Below are 16,303 nucleotides of genomic sequence, written 5' to 3' on the forward strand. Positions count from 1 at the left end.
ATTACAATTGGTAGAAATTATAATTAATAGTAATTAAAATTATAAAAATCAGAATTGAAATTGTAATAGTAATTAAAATTAATGGTAATTAAAATTAGCAGAAATTTCAATTAATAGTAATTAAAATTGGTAGAAATTACAATTAATAGTAATTAAAATCAATGGTAATTAAAATTGGCAGTAACTACAATTAATAGTAAATAAAATTATAAAAATCAGAATTGAAAAACTAATTAAAATTAGTAGTAATTCCAATTACAATAATTATTAAAATTATAAAAATCAGAATTGGAATTGTAATAGTATAGTAATAGTAATAGTAATAGTATTGTAATAGTTGTTGTAATAGTAATCAGAATTGTAAAGGTAACTAAAATTAATAGTAATTACAATTGAAATAGTAATTATAATTGAAAAGGTAATTACAACGGCAATTAATTAACATTAATTAAAATTAGTAATCGTATTAAATGATATTAATTAAAATCAAATAAATTAAATAAAAAAATTTGACCGTTTTTCGAGACGAAAAAAAAAAGGAGAAATATTTTTTGTCACAATTCTAATTTGCTTACAACTCTTTTTCTTTTGTTATTAATGTAATCTTCTTTCATTTAATTAATGCTATAATGAGTGACAATAAATTTTTTTTTCCCATTTTTTTCTTCGATGAATTATAGTGAAATTAAATTTGGCATGGAATGATATTCGCTGACGGAAAGTTAAACCTAAAGTGGAAATATAAGAAGTGGAATTGGAGTGGTTCAAGTGCGCGAAGGGCATGGGGAGGGGGGAGGGATGCCTCTAAGAAGGGGGGGGGGGGCTTTTGAGGGGTGGAAAACGTTAAAAGGGAAGGAGAAAACGGAAAAAAGAATTTCATTCCTCCTCGAAAAAAAGGAATAAGAAGGGTTGAAAGAACGACAACGATTCCCTAAGCATTTTGTAGTATTGTAGGTCGTTACGTTTTATATATATATAACAACATATAACTTGTTAATTTCCGTAAACGTGTCGACGCACCCTGCGACGAAGCGCGATGACGTAAATACGTTTCATCACTTAATAGAAAAAAAAAATAATCCAAACTTTTCTTATTTTTCTTTTTATTGAAAAAAAAATAATTTTTGCCATAATTATATTTTTAAAAATTTTTTATTTATTTTTCCGAATTTATTAATATATGATTTTTTTTTAATTTGTATTTAATTTTTTGTTTTTCATTTTTTTTTTCTGGTTTTACTCGGACGTTTTTATGCATCGCATTTTTTTTTTATCATGAAAAGATAAGCTGTTATCGTTTCCTCCCCCTTTGTGTCGCCACTCTTGTGAAAGAGTTTTGTGAGTTTCTATTTCACAGCAGCGCGCACGACGCGATGAAAACTCGCGCGCGTCTCAACTTTTCAACGATAGCTTTGCTCGATTTCAAGGACTCCGACGTCCTTTGTTTTTCTTTCCTTCCTCTTTTCATTCGCCCTTTCGTTTTCTCGTTTCCCTTTCACTATGAGGCGGTGGTGGTAGCAGCCAGCAGCTTTGCCCTTCGCCCTTGCCTCTCTTTTTCTCTTTCTCTCTCTCTCTCTCTCTCTCTCTCTCTCTGTGCTCACTCAAGCTTCAAACGCGGAGGAGTAAATAATTCTTGGATTCGACCTTGTTACTCCAGTTCCTCAAACGCAACACACACACACACACATACAACTGGCAGCAGACGTATTTCCTCGTTCCTGTCCTATCGCTTCTTATCGCCACGTGGGACACTGTCTCACAGATGTAATCGACAAAATCGTCTTCTTCACTTTCCATTTCTTTTTTTCTCTCATCACAAATTCCTCTCAAGTAACTTTTCTCGTTCTTTTCTTATTCTTTTTTTCTTCTTCTTCTTCTTTTTTTTCTTTTTTTTTCATTACTTTAATAAGTAGTTTTGAACTTTCATTTTTGTAACCACGAAATTTTTTTTTTATCTATTTTAACGAAACAGGTGAAAATTAATATTTTTCCAAATGTTTTTTTTATTTTTAAAATATATTCTTTTCTAAAATATTTTTTAAAAAAATAATAATAATAGTAATTATAATATAATAGTAATAATATATAATAGTAATAATATTATAATAGTAATATTATAATAGTTATAATATATAATAGTAATAACAATATAATAGTAATAATAATATAATAGTAATAATATATAATAATAATAATAATATAATAATTATAATGTAATAGTAATAATAATAATAATGTAAAATATTTTTTTGGCAAAATAAATAACAAAAATTAAAAAGAAAAAAAAAATTTGTAAATATGAAAAAAAAACAAGGGCTTATAATAGAATTTTTCCTGTCTCTTGTGCAATATATATAAAATTGAATCTAAAGTATGTTTTTGTTGTTAGAAAGTTTTCCCGTACTCTTATCATTAAAAAAAAATATATACATATATATATAGACAATATATTTCATTATATATAAGTGTTTTTAATCTCATTTAATCTTTGCTGCTGATAATTTTCTATATATATATATATATATAGAAAAAATTTGTTTATTTATGATTTTTTTTTTATACTCGGTGGTATAATAATAATAATTACGCGCAAGGAATTAAATTATTACACAGGAAATTATTTAAGGATATAAATTTGCAAATAACGAAAAATAATTAAATTAAAGTGGTAAATAAAAAAATTAATAATGTAATTAATTTAATATATTTAATTATTGTATTTTATTTATTATATATTTTTAAAAAAAATCTTCATCTGGAACAGCGAAATATTTCACTAAAACATCGAAAGTTTTTGCTATTCTTGAGAAACGTATTGCTGTTCCAGATTTATAAAGATTTTTTTCCGTTGTAATTTTTACTAAAATTCAAAAGAGAGCTACCGCCAATTATTTTTATTATTATTATTATTATTATAGTTATTGTTATTGTTATTATTTTTTATTTATATTTTAATATTATTATAAAATGAAAATGTTTCGGAAAATTAATATTTGATTATGAGCTCTACTATATACGATGCCCTGATTCGACTTTCTTCGTAAAACTATAATCGCGACCGCAAAACCGTTATTCCGTTAGCGAGGACCGTTTATTTATATATATATATATAAATTTACAATAAATTTCATAATTATCAAAGACCAATAAGGGCAATAATAAAAAAAATTTCAATTTAAAAAATTGCTAAATAATTTACAATTATGAAAAAAAATTTTTTTTTTTTAAATATTTTCTTCGTATATATAATATAATCTGACCTGCTTTTCTACATATACATATATATAAATTGATTACTTTTTTTTCCCCCAATGTTGTTGCTAATATAATATTTATTTATTAATTTTTATGTAAAGGTTAATTAGAGAGAAAAAAAAAAGTTAAAGTATTTTGCGACTAAATAAATTTTATTTCATGCATATTTTTTTTTTTCACCTCACACCTTGGTGAATGATTAAATTTTTTTTCTCTTTTTTTCATTTTTTTTTTTTTTTTTTTTTTTGCAACTAGTTGCAAAATAAATGTTACGACAGCGAATTACATCCCCGCCACACTTTGCAATAGATACTTTTTCCTGTAAACTGATGAATATTGCTCAAGTATCCTAACAGAAAGGTGGCAAAAAAAAAAAATAAAATAAAAAATTTTTTTTTGATAAAGAATCATTCCTTTGCGAAATTAAGTCTTAATTTTTACAATCTCAATCTATATTGACTCATTGGAAAGTTATTTACGTTCTATATATATTCGTATAAAAAATTTAATGAAAATTCAACTAACATTTTAAAGATAAAAATGTGCCACTTTTTTTTAAAATAGTTAATCAATATTTAAAATTATTTTTTTTTTTTTAATGCTCTTATTTCTTCATACAGAGAGTGTATAAAGTATATGTATAACGAAAAAGATTGTTCGATTGCAATGGCAGTTTATATATTACAGTCTGGATGCACGATTTTAACTCGATTAACTTAAACGATGACTCAGTGAGTTTCTTCGAGAAGATGGTCGAGACAATAGCTTTTGAACAAATCTTTAAGGTCAAAAGGTACACGGGTCAATAATTTTCAAAGACGTATTTTATAAAGGAAAAGAAAAAAAAAAAAAAAGAAAAAAATACCAATAAAGAAAGAATTTTAAAGATTATTAAATAAACGACGTGTCCTATTTAACTCGTCATATATAATTAAATAAATATATTTTTAATTTAAACTCCCCATAAAGTGGTACATTTAAAAAAATTGAAATTTTTTTTTTAAATTAAAGTTCGTAAAAAAGGTCAATCGATGAAAATGGTTTTTCAAAAAATTTCAATTTTTAAATTCAAATATTGAACGAGTAAAATGTATAGGAAAAAAAGACAATCGATTTTTAAAGCTTAAAAAAATATTTGGAAAAAAAAATCTTTAAAAAAAAACGATATTTTCGCACAAGTAAACAAAAACTTAAAAAAAAAGTGTTCGTTTAATGAAAAAAAAAAAGAAAATAAAGCTTGTGATCGGAATGTAATGTTCTATTTTTTCCAGCCGACTTAACAATATAATGATGCAAATTATAAATATTTTCATCTTTGTTTTATTCTAATTGTCTTGCAAAAGAGAATGTCTGACGTTTTACTGCAGAAACTTTTAATTAGTTCAATATTAAACTGAACTGATAACTATATAGACTTTTTCTAGGGTTGGTTGCACAAGGTCTCTCTCTCTCTCTCTCTCTTTTTTTTTCTCTCTTTCGCCCCCTATACACTTGAATTGAAAATCGAGATTGAAGTTAAATTCACTCGATGAAATCGCTATTTCAAAAGTTTAACTAGAAATGGAAGTGATGCAAGACGGCCCTTTGTGCAAGAAACTTGCATTTTTCGCAACATTTTATATTATAGAATTTTCCCGACGAGAGTTTACGATTTGTTTACTTATCTGGGAGTGGTATATATACATAGTTTTACATATTTATATTTATATATATATATTTGAATTGAGTAAGTTTTGCTACTAAAATTTTATTCAACTTTTGCATTATTAGTGTGTAGAGAAAAAAAAAATATTCAATATATATAGATATAGTATATAAATGCACACAATCAACGAAATTCAGGTCTCCAGATTATATAGTATGTAGTACATTCGGCCGGCATCCTAGATTCCTTATACTTTCTATTGTGTCTATGAATTAGACTACTTTTGAAAACTTGAAGAATATTCTTTCGCGATATTAGATTCTCCTCTTGAAAATAGTTTATCCTCATTTTCTAAAATAAATGAAACTCTCCAATTTCTGAATATAAAACAAAATTCATTTTTATTTTCAAATCGAATTTCACATTTCTATTATATTATTAGATTTTCTCTCTAAATCTGAATTAGTAAAAAATAATTTAAATTAGTGACTCACTTTTTGCTTTAGAATTAGTTAAATTTTACTAATTGTTAGTAAAAGTTACTAATAATTAGTAAAATTTTACTAACAATTAGTAAAATTTAGCTGACAACAATTAAAACTATCGATAAATTAAACCTACACTGAAAAAAGAAATTTGATTCAAATAGTCAATTACTTGACTCAAATAAATATTTACTTGAGCCAAATAATTTTTATTTGAATTAAATGAATTTTATTTGAATTAAATAAATTTTACTTGAATCAATAATTTTCATATTTGAAATAAATACAATTTAATTAATTCAAATAATAATTATTTAATACAAATAAATATTTATTTGATAATAGTCAATCGATTATTTGAATCAAATAAATTTTTTTTTCATTATACCACAACGATTTGAATTACTGGGTTTTCCTAAAGTAATTTTTATTCAGAATGATTCGCTGTTAATTTTTATTTTAATTATTATTTTCACATATTAATTAATCGCGAATTTTAATCATTAATTATTTATTAAATAAATAATTATAAAAAATTATTAATATTAATATTAATAATAACTTTAGAAAAAATATAAATAAATTTATTATTAATTAATAATATTAATAAATATTATTTAGTATTAATTAGTAATATTATAAATTTTTATATTAATTAAAAATTAAATTATAAACAATAATTATTTGTTAAATAATTAAATATAAAAAATTATTAATATTAATATTAATATAATTTTCTTTAGAAAGAATATAAATAAATTTATTATTAATTAATAATATTAATGAATATTATTTAGTATGAATTATTAATATTAATAAATATTATTCAGTATTAATTATTAATATTAATAAATATTATTTAGTATTAATTATTAATATTATAAATTTTTATATTAATTAAAAATTAAATTATAAACAATAATTATTTATTAAATAATTAATTAACAATCGATTAATTAATTAATAATAAATAAATTGTTCCCTAATTATTAATAATCCAAATGAACGATAATTTAAAATTTTACTTCTTAAAAAATTTTTGTCCCCCTATTAATTTGAATTATTAATAATTAATTAACGCAAAATAATATAGTTAAAAAAAAATATAATTAAAAATTTTAAAAACAGTTTTTTCTGCCTTTTAAATTTTTCCCCGCTAAATTGAATAAGTTTTTTCAATATTGCCAAAAAAAGAAAAAATTTCCTACGTTTACTTTTCTGTTGGAAAGCAGATAATAGAAACAGAACAGATGTTGAGACGAATTATTGGAAATTAATCACAATTACAGTGTATTTCCGTTTATTATATTTTAAATTTGACGATTTCTGAGAAAAATATATTTTTATTCGAAATGAAAAAAAAAAATTATTTATTAATTTTTTGTTTTTTTTTTGCAGGAAAATAAATTGGTCGTGAAGAGGAGAATTATCGTGAAGAAGGTGAGGGAGGGAAGGAGTCAGGGTGTTGGAAGTTCTTCTTGTGAAAAGAAAGAGGACACCGAAAAACTCGAGGCTGAGGACGTTGAAGGGTTCGAGGACTCGGACAGGTTCGAGTTCGAGCAGCAGTCCTTCGAAGACGACGACGTCGACGAGGACTCTGGTAACACCCGAAATATAAATATTTAATTATCCATAAATTTTTTTATAAATTTTTTTGTAAATTTTTTTTTTTTTTTTTTTTTTTTTTAATTCAAAAATTCATTGAAAAGAAATACGAATTGGATCACTCTATATTAACAATAATGAGTAATGTTTGTTTACATTCCCCGACGTTATCTTAAACTTTCCTGGCAAAATTTTCACTGATAAATATCTCTATTTCATTTCTCAAATGCTCCCTATAATGAAGACAAGAGGATAGAAATCTTGTGCAAAAAAAAAAAAAAACAAAACAAAACAAACAAATAAATATCAAGTTTGTTGATTTTTCCTGAGCAATAATTGTTTCTTATTTATTTACTTCTTTTCATCAAGATTAACAAAAGTAAGTCACTAAAAAAATAATAATTAAAATCAACACGATGATCTTGCTATTTAAACAATTAACGAGAAAGAACTTGTTTTTTTTATATATATATTTTTTAAAGATCAGATAAATTTTTTCGTTGAAAAAAAAATCAATTTTGTATTTACATTTTATTTGCTAAATTTTTCCATTTGTGCGAGAATTTTTTTTTAACTAAAATGAAAATAATTTTTCAATTTTAATTCAATTATATAAATAATTTATTTATTTTATTAAATATAATTTTTCATTTGAGTAAATTAATTTAAAAAACAGTTTCATTTATTTAATAATTAATTATTTGATATTTTGACAAATATTTATTTTATAATAAATTTTAATTTATAGATTAATTAAGATTGGTTAAGATTTTTTTTCTAGTGTACAATGAAAGTAGGATCTATTAAAAGAAAAGAAACCATCGAAAAGACTATTATATAAAAAAAAGACGTAAAAATAGAAAAGAATAAATGGTATAATATGACTGATTATCCTTTGAAAGATAGCAAATCGATGATTCTTATCTCGATTGCGTTTGTAGGAGATAAGTGTCACGCGAAACTTGACCTAGGATAGAAATAACGAATTTTGCAACGATTCTAAAAAAAAACGAATATTTAATTTTTTTTAAATTTCAAAATTTGAAATAGTTTTAATATTCAAATCTACTCAATTTTAAATTTTCTTAAATTCAGTTATTTAATTATTTATATAAATTAATTAATTATTTATATAAATAAATTAATTATTTATATAAATTAATTAATTATTTAAATTTCAGTTATTTTCAATTATAGTTTCAATGCTAATAAAAATTTTCTATTTAATTTTTATGGCAATTTCAATAAAGTTGAATTAAATAAATTTTAAGGCAAATAATTTTTTATTTCAATCAAATAAATTTTAATTCGAATTTTTATATTTAAAAACAAATATTATTTAATTGATTCGAATTATTTTGTTTAACATAAATATTTTGTCAATTGAAAGAAATAAAAAATTGATTCATATTGATAGCAAAGAATTGTTTTATTTTTCAAAAAGAAAAAAAACGAAAAAGAAAATTGAAAAAAATAAATACTGATTGAATTTTGATTTTTTTTAGCTAACGGTGAAGACGGAGAGGACGAAAACGCAGACTTCAACATCACTCAGGACGGAGGTGAGGCACTAATAGTGCCAAATTTACGTATGTTGCAACAACGGAACGGTTCAACATCGGCGGCACCACCCGCTCAACCCATCATGTTCCCTCAGCAATATTGCCTAAGATGGAAATACCACCACAGCAACTTGCAAACAATGTTTTCACATCTACTCGAGAGGCAATCGTATTGCGATATCACGCTCGCTTGCGAGGGAAAGACACTGAGAGCACACAAGGTAATTGACCAAATAGTGCTTTTACATCGTCCTTGAATGTCATGCGATTCTCTCGCGTTTAAAGGCCTTGAAATGTTGAAATTCCGCGCGCCAATTCCTTCGAAAGAAAACGAGACGATTCTCCGCGGGGTCGCAAACGTCACGCTCATATATTTTTTTTTTTTTTCTCAAAAAAAATATTCCATCATTAATTTCAAGAGAATTGTATTTTTTTTCATTAGATGTTGAACAATTTTCCCATTAATTTCTTTTTATGTTATCGCACTTTACATTTCTCAAAAATTCATTTTCTGCAATGAGTCACCAATCTCTTTGAAAAAGGCAAATTTCGTGATAAAAATTCATGCCTTCGAGGATTTCCAATTTCATCGGCGAAATCAATTTCCTGGGAAAATAAATTTTCACGAAAGAAAAAAAAAATATTTCTTCGATGAAATATATGGAAAAGAAATTTGAAATAGAGAGATCAGTCAATAAAAAAAAAAAAAATTTTTTTTTGAAAGTGACTCATTTAAATTTTGAAAACGATATATATCCAAATTGAAATGTTTCCCTCGACTATTTTGAATTTTAATTTCAATTGTAATATTTCGTTAATCATATCAATTTCATAAGAATCATTTTCAATGGTTTCTGAAATATTCGGTTTCACGTAATATTGAAGTTTAATTTTGTGATCCCTAACGTCTCTGGGGGTTTCTCTCTTTTTTTCTAGTAAAAATTCTCTTCTGATTCCTTTCCCTCAAGTATACAATATATTCCTCTGGACTCGATTTCTCTCTCTCTCTCTCTCTTTCTCTTTCTCTTTCCGCGCTTTTTCGCGGGCTTCTTTCACTCGAGTAGAATTTCTGTTGTTTTCTCTTATTGTGTTGGTTTGTCGACCTCCCACCACGCAACTCTGAACTGGGAACATAAAACTTGACAAACGATCAATTTTCTGTTCTTTGTTTCTTACCACGAAAGAACTCTGGCATTTCACCTCTCTCTTCTTCTTCTTCTTGTTCTTCTTTCACCTCAATCTCTTATATTTTTCCCTTCTTCTTCTTCTTCTTCTTTCGCTCCCTCTTTGGATTATATCTTTCTCGATGTCTGTCTTTTTCTTTCTTTATGTAGCCTATGCGTCGAAACGAGCCGCGCAGAGGAGAGAGGCACTCTATCAAAGTAGAGTACATTTGGCTTGGTTTATTTTTTACTTTGGGAGGGGTCCAAATTGTAAAATCAATACTTCCTCCTAAATTTAGAATGCCTCGTTCAAACACTGAATTTTCGCTTCTGCCTTCAACATGTTGTGTTCAGATATTGATGGTTTATTGCTCTCTGTCTCTATTTCTCTCACTCTTTATCTACTGTCCGTCATGTCACGAGCAAGTACCTCTTGTCTCCAAAATTGAACACATTTTTTTTTTTAACATTTCTTCAAGCCGCAGATTTTTCCAAAATATTTCTTCATTTTTTTTTTTGTAATTTTGCAATATTGCAAATTTTTTCTGAATCACAGAATATTAAAATCCCTAGAGTGAAAGTACCTCGCAAAAAAAAAAACGCGGGGTTTTTAGAAGGAGAAGTTGACAGCTGTGTTTCCTTGCCAAAAACACCTGTGTCCAGGTGTTTTTATCTCGTCAGTAATTTATCTTCAGGAAAAAAATTTATTTCCTTTCATAAAACCCCATTACAATTTTTACAATTACTATTTTGCATTTTTCCAATTGGTAGAGAAGAAAAATAAAAACTTCAAAAGAGCAAAAACATTTTTTTTTCTTCCTTTACTTCCTTTTTTTTCGGACCCTTATCTACCAGTGAGTCAACGATAAATAAAAGCGTGAGATTTTTTTTTATCAAACAAAAAGTATAAAAGACCCTCTGTGAATTATTTATATTTTTTTTTCATTTTAAATATATAAAGGAAATTTTTTTTTTTTTTTAATTTAAATTTATTTCTAAATTGTATTATTTTAATGGGATTTAAATTTTTTTTTATTTAACCTTTGTTTGACACACTGGGGTACAAAATACCCCACGTTTTTCCATTCTTACCAATTTTTCTCGAAATACCTCACGTTTTCCAATTTTTTAAAAATACTTACTTTAAATATTCTACTATATAACTTATATAGTTTTCAGAAGATACCTCTCAAGAATATGTAAAAAAAAATTGAAGTAGATATATTTAATATTTTATTTTTCATGATGATTTTTGTCGATGGGGTACAAAAAACCCCAATGTGTCAAGTATGATACTCAGAAAAAGTGTGTCAAGTAAAGGTTAAATTGGCTCGTTTTATATATATATAAATGAGAAAGAAAACGGGAAATGTAGGTGAATTGTAGTTCATTGCTTTTAATATATATATATACGTATGTTACTATATTTGATTATAATCAATCAACGTCAAAAAGAGAAAGATTTTTGCGCGCGATCTTTTTATCTCTCGAAAACACGCATTTCGAGTTTCTGGGTCGAATGTTCGGGAACATGAAAAAAATTTATATATATATATATATATATATTATCGTTTGGACTATGCAACTGTTTTTCCAATGACTAATGTCTTATTAATCTTACTTTGAACTTTTAGCACTCGATAACATATTATTGATTTTTAGTTGTTCAAAACATAAAAATAGTTAAAATATTTATTTTCAATATAAATAAATTTTATATTGAAAATATATTTTATTTATAATTTAGAAAATCGTTACTTTCATAAATATATATAAAAATATGATTAATAAATTAATTATTAAAAATTTGCAAAAAAAAAAAAAGAATTTCATAAAAATTCTAAAATAGAAAATCATTTTCTTTCGAGAAAATTTATAATTAAAATTTTAAAAATTAATCAACATTATCTCGAGAGAAATTATTTTTTTTATTCATTTTTAATTCAGAATTTAAATAAAATATTCCATAATCATTAATAAATAATAATCTTATATTGGAGAAAGTAAAATTTTCAAGATGAATATGAATTTGTAAAATGAAATAATTTTTAAATTTAAAAATTTTTCAATTATTCAATTATTTATACATATAGTTAATTAATAATAAAAATTAATTTTCAATATAAAACATTTCAGAATTTTTTTTAATAAAAAAAAAAACGGAAACACCTCCACAAAAATGAAATATAATTTTAGAATATTTCTGAAAATTATGTCTCATGATGAAATAAATTTGAGAAATATTTCTTCGTATTAGTTTTTTTTTTTTTTTTTTTTTTTTTTCAAACAGATAAATTCCAGTTTAAAAAAATTATTGACGACATTATGGTGGGTTTGAAAAGTAAACCGGATTTTCCTCATTAGTTAAGATAATGTCATAAATTTTCTTCACAGGCAAAAAATTTCTACTCTAAAGATTATTTCGACTTTTTTTTTCATTCTGAATATTATTATTTTTTATAAAACAAAATTTCTTTATTTTTTTTACAACTATTTAATGACTCTTTTCTTTATAGATTTCAGAAGTATTAATATTTTATTTCTAATTTTAAAAATTATTTCATTTTATTTTCAATATTTCTTGAAGAATTTTTGCGAAATGCAATTTTATTTACTTTCGAGTCACGATTATTTAATGTTGCCATTAAATTTTTTGATTAGAAAAGGTGTATAGTTATAGTCATTAGGACAAGAGAACGCTGATACGATAGAACAAAAAAGGAAATAAATAAATATATAATTAAAATAATAATGAAGCGGTTTCACAAGACATTGTATATATAGATATTATGGGAATTAATTTTTTTTTTTAATTTCTTTTTTTTTGGTTTTTTTTTTTGGTTGATAAAGTAAGTTTGATTATCTCCCGGTAGTTCAATAATAACGTTGAAATCAAAACGCTTTCGAAATGACTAATGCTTTGTAGTTCGCCATCATTATATTCAGTGTAGCGTGCAAAAAATATTCCATTCGACCATTACCCGAGAGAGAACGCTGTCGAAATGGGGTTGTCCAACTGTCCAATAAATTTTGGAATAAAATTCTAAAATAAAAAATAAAAAAAAAAAAATGAAGCAATTTTCCAACCAAAGAAATATAAAATATCAAATTTAAACGAGAGGAAAGAGTTCGATGATGAACGAAAATTTTGTTTACCTAATTTTTTTTTTTTTTTTTTTCCAAATATTGTACAAAAATTAAATTTTTAAAATACAATTTCTTTTTAAATATTTAATTTTTTTCTATATTTCACAATTTTTTTTTCTTTTTGAAAAAAAAAAATTTAATTTAACGAGAAAAAAAAATATCACGAGTTATATTTTTCTGGTTGGTTGGAAAAAATATTTTCAGTTTTTTTTTTTTTTTTATTTTATTTTATTTTATTGACTCTAGAGGCAAATATTGTTGAACGGAAAATAACACCTGCGAGTTTTAAAAATGAATTCACCTTGAAATATAATTCGTCTAGATTAAAAAAAAAAAAAAAAAAAAAAAAAGGCAATAAAAGTTGGTCAAGTTAAAAAAGAAGTTATTAGTGACGGGAAAAATGACACAACTTTTTTTTTTTAGAATGATAAATTTGAATTTAATGAATTTAGTTTTGTGAATTAAAAATTTTATATTTCAAAAAAGAATTTTATATAAATATATATAAGCGCAGAAAAGAAAGGACAATCGATATTTTCCAACGCGAACATTAAGCATGTGTACTCATTTTTCAGAGCGTCCCTACTTTCTATTTGCGAGGGCACGAATTCGAGCCCGTGGTTTCTGTTTCACATTGACAATGAGTCACACTCGTCACTAAAACACAAAAAAAAAAGAAAAAAAAAAAATACATACACACACGAGCATTTTATAAAATATACAATGGCACACCAGTCCCTCTCCCCCTTTCCAGTTTCAGTTCGCCCCCCGCTTCATCTCTTTGATCCCTTCCCTGCTTTTTTTCACTTTTTGCTTTTGTATCTCTCTCTCTCTCTCTTTTCAACTTTTTCGTTTTCAATCTCCTTTTTTTTTCTCTCATCTACCTATCTTCTTTGGCGAAGCGCGGTTAGAAATTCGAAAATGTTAACGTTTCTTTTTTTATCATCTTGGCCTTCACGCTTCGCCTATTTCTCAGAAATTTTTTTTTTTAACGCACAGTCATGCCCTACTGTTACGGCAAAAAGCCAAAGGGAAAAACAACTGGAATTTCATCCTTAGTTCTCACATTTTTACAATTTTAATTAACCGTAACTTGTTTTTTAAAATTTTTTTTTCAAAAAAAAAAAAAAAAAAAAATTTCCAAGTAATCTTTTTTTAATTTCGCGGTGCCTTTATAAAGGACTATTTTTTATTATTATCGTTAATTATTGGAATATTTTTATTTATAAATTATTTATTTTTTTTTTCGAAATTAAAATTGTATTTAAATGTGAGATTTTATTTTTATAATCGTTGTCAATTAAAGTTATTTCAAAAATAATTTTAACTGACAGAATAAATGAAGGAAATCAATTTTTTTAAATTAACAGTAATTGAAACTGTTATCACTGTAAATTACTTTATTTTAAACTGAAAAATATAGTGAGACAAATTTTTTTTAAGGAATTTGAAATAAAATTTTTTTTTTTTTTTGTAGATCAAAATCAAATGAGGAGGAGGAATCGACGTTCACCAAGCGATTGTAATATTGTCGTTTGAAGAATGAAAATTAATTTAACCAATTTTTGAGGTCGCAGTTTAACGTATCCAAAAAGACAAATAGAAAATAAAACAAAATATGTCTATCGCGGCCCCACCCATATTCTCAAGGCAGTCAATAGCCTGAATATTTAATGTCAGAAGTTTCGTATTGATTTTCTCGATTTTTACGTCTCCGCAAATAAGACCGTAAAGGCCGAAGGCGCGTTACTTTTCAGAGCGGGCAATATAACGCTTTATTATAGCCGGCGCTTTTATGGGGGAAATACTGCGATAAAAAAATAAATTATACTCGCCGCGCGTTTTTCATATCGGGTTCATTACGAACCCTGAATTCTTACGCATTCTTTTTTTTTTTTTTTCTTTTTTCATTTTTTTTTTTTTTTTTTTCTTTAATGTCTCTCAGCATTAAACTTTTTATTATGTACGACCAAGACTCCTCCGTTCGCCACACAGCGAAGAGCACAAGGCGTAACGAGATCCAGCGGAAATTGCTGATTCGTATTATTCTACCGAATGGACTTGTTTTGAAACCCCAGTCCATTGTCTCTTTTGCTTATACATATATAGATATGTGTGTATAATATATATATATATTGTAGATGTCTCGATTAAAATGGGTCAAAAGCTGATGTTCTCGATATTTCATTTTCTCTCCCCCTATTATGATGCTATTTTATATATATTTTTTTTCGGACTTTCAATAATAATTAAAAATTTTCTCTTTTTAATTTCAAGAATTTCTTCTCGGCGAAAAGAAAATCAATATGAAATATTTAAAAAAAAAAAAATCATTAAATTCGAAAAGGCAAGAAATTTGTTGACACCGTTATTGGGAATTTATTGATTGTAACGCTTTTTTTTGCACAATGATAAAAGATATTTAAACCAGGTCGATAAATAGACAGTGTGTAAAAGTTATTTATTTGTAAGAAATTTTTCAATTAGATTCCAAAAAAAAATTATTCGACTGATTTTATTTTTTCAAAATAAAAATAAAAATTGCAAATTGTCGAAAATTTTTAATTATATTTATATTGACTGAATTGAATACGAGATTTTTTTGAATTACCAACTAACAATTAAAACTATTCCCTTTCTTTCATAGATAACTGAAATTAAACAAAACAAAAAAAAAAAAAAAAACTCAATTGTCTATCGAAACTCGGAAGCGATAGAAACCATATTTCATCGTCGTCGTTTATTTACATTGTATTGTACTTTATATTTTATGCATTTTGCTCTTTTCTGTTTGCTTTGGTAATTTACATATTTTTCCATTTTCCTTTTTCATCTTCAACCTTGCCCAACCCACCTGACACTCACACCCCGGAATTCCTCTACGAACAAGATTTCAATTCTTTTTATTTTTTTTTTTTTTTTGGTACGTTAAAAAATTTACGATTCAAATGCAAATGTTTCATCTTTTCATTGTTGCGGGGGATCTTAATTGCAAAAACGCACAATACATTTAATTCGCAGAGAGAGAGAAAGAGAGAGCAAAAATAATAAATAAGAAAGACAGAAAAAGCTCGAGGGCCCCTAAGATTTGGATTAAATATCCTAAAAATTAATCATTAATTTAACATTTTTTAATTAGTTTTTCAATTCGATAAAAAAAAACTTCAATCGATCGTGATTTACCCTAACGATTGTAATCGGAAAAAAAAATTAATATATATCAAAACAATTAGTAATTTCAATTGTAAATAGTTTAAATTTTATTTGTTATTTTAAAATATGTTTTGATAATTTTCAAACATTGCTTGCGACTAAATTGAGTGCAATTTAAATTTTTGCCTAGTTTTATTAAAGAATAAATTTAATTAACTTGTTCCAATCAGAGGTTTGCACGAAACAATTTTAATTAAAATTCAATTTCGATTTCCGATATATATATAT

The 16,303-nt window shown here is 25.0% G+C and overlaps 2 protein-coding genes and 1 long non-coding RNA gene across 5 annotated transcripts in view; 2 read left to right on the top strand and 1 right to left on the bottom strand.

Annotated features, from left to right (window-relative positions):
• LOC127283100 (uncharacterized) overlaps nucleotides 1-16,303 on the top strand; it is a 114,031-nt gene that overhangs the window by 89,454 nt on the left and 8,274 nt on the right. For all 3 annotated transcript variants that reach the window (XM_051307778.1, XM_051307779.1, XM_051307780.1), the window contains 2 exons: nucleotides 6,784-6,985; nucleotides 8,496-8,773. In XM_051307778.1, the coding sequence (XP_051163735.1) occupies nucleotides 6,784-6,985; nucleotides 8,496-8,773 (480 nt within the window). The remainder of the gene's footprint in view (nucleotides 1-6,783; nucleotides 6,986-8,495; nucleotides 8,774-16,303) is intronic.
• LOC127283097 (AT-rich interactive domain-containing protein 5B-like) overlaps nucleotides 1-16,303 on the top strand; it is a 230,308-nt gene that overhangs the window by 57,210 nt on the left and 156,795 nt on the right. The gene's annotated exons all lie outside the window — the stretch shown is intronic.
• The window catches only part of LOC127283109 (uncharacterized), a 54,122-nt gene that overhangs the window by 28,553 nt on the left and 9,266 nt on the right, over nucleotides 1-16,303 (bottom strand). The window lies entirely within an intron of this gene.

The sequence above is a fragment of the Leptopilina boulardi genome, unplaced genomic scaffold (genome assembly GCF_019393585.1).
Source record: "Leptopilina boulardi isolate dan_hultmark-lab unplaced genomic scaffold, ZJU_Lbou_2.1 LbouV2_305, whole genome shotgun sequence".
In the NCBI taxonomy this organism is placed as follows: Eukaryota; Metazoa; Arthropoda; class Insecta; order Hymenoptera; family Figitidae; genus Leptopilina; species Leptopilina boulardi.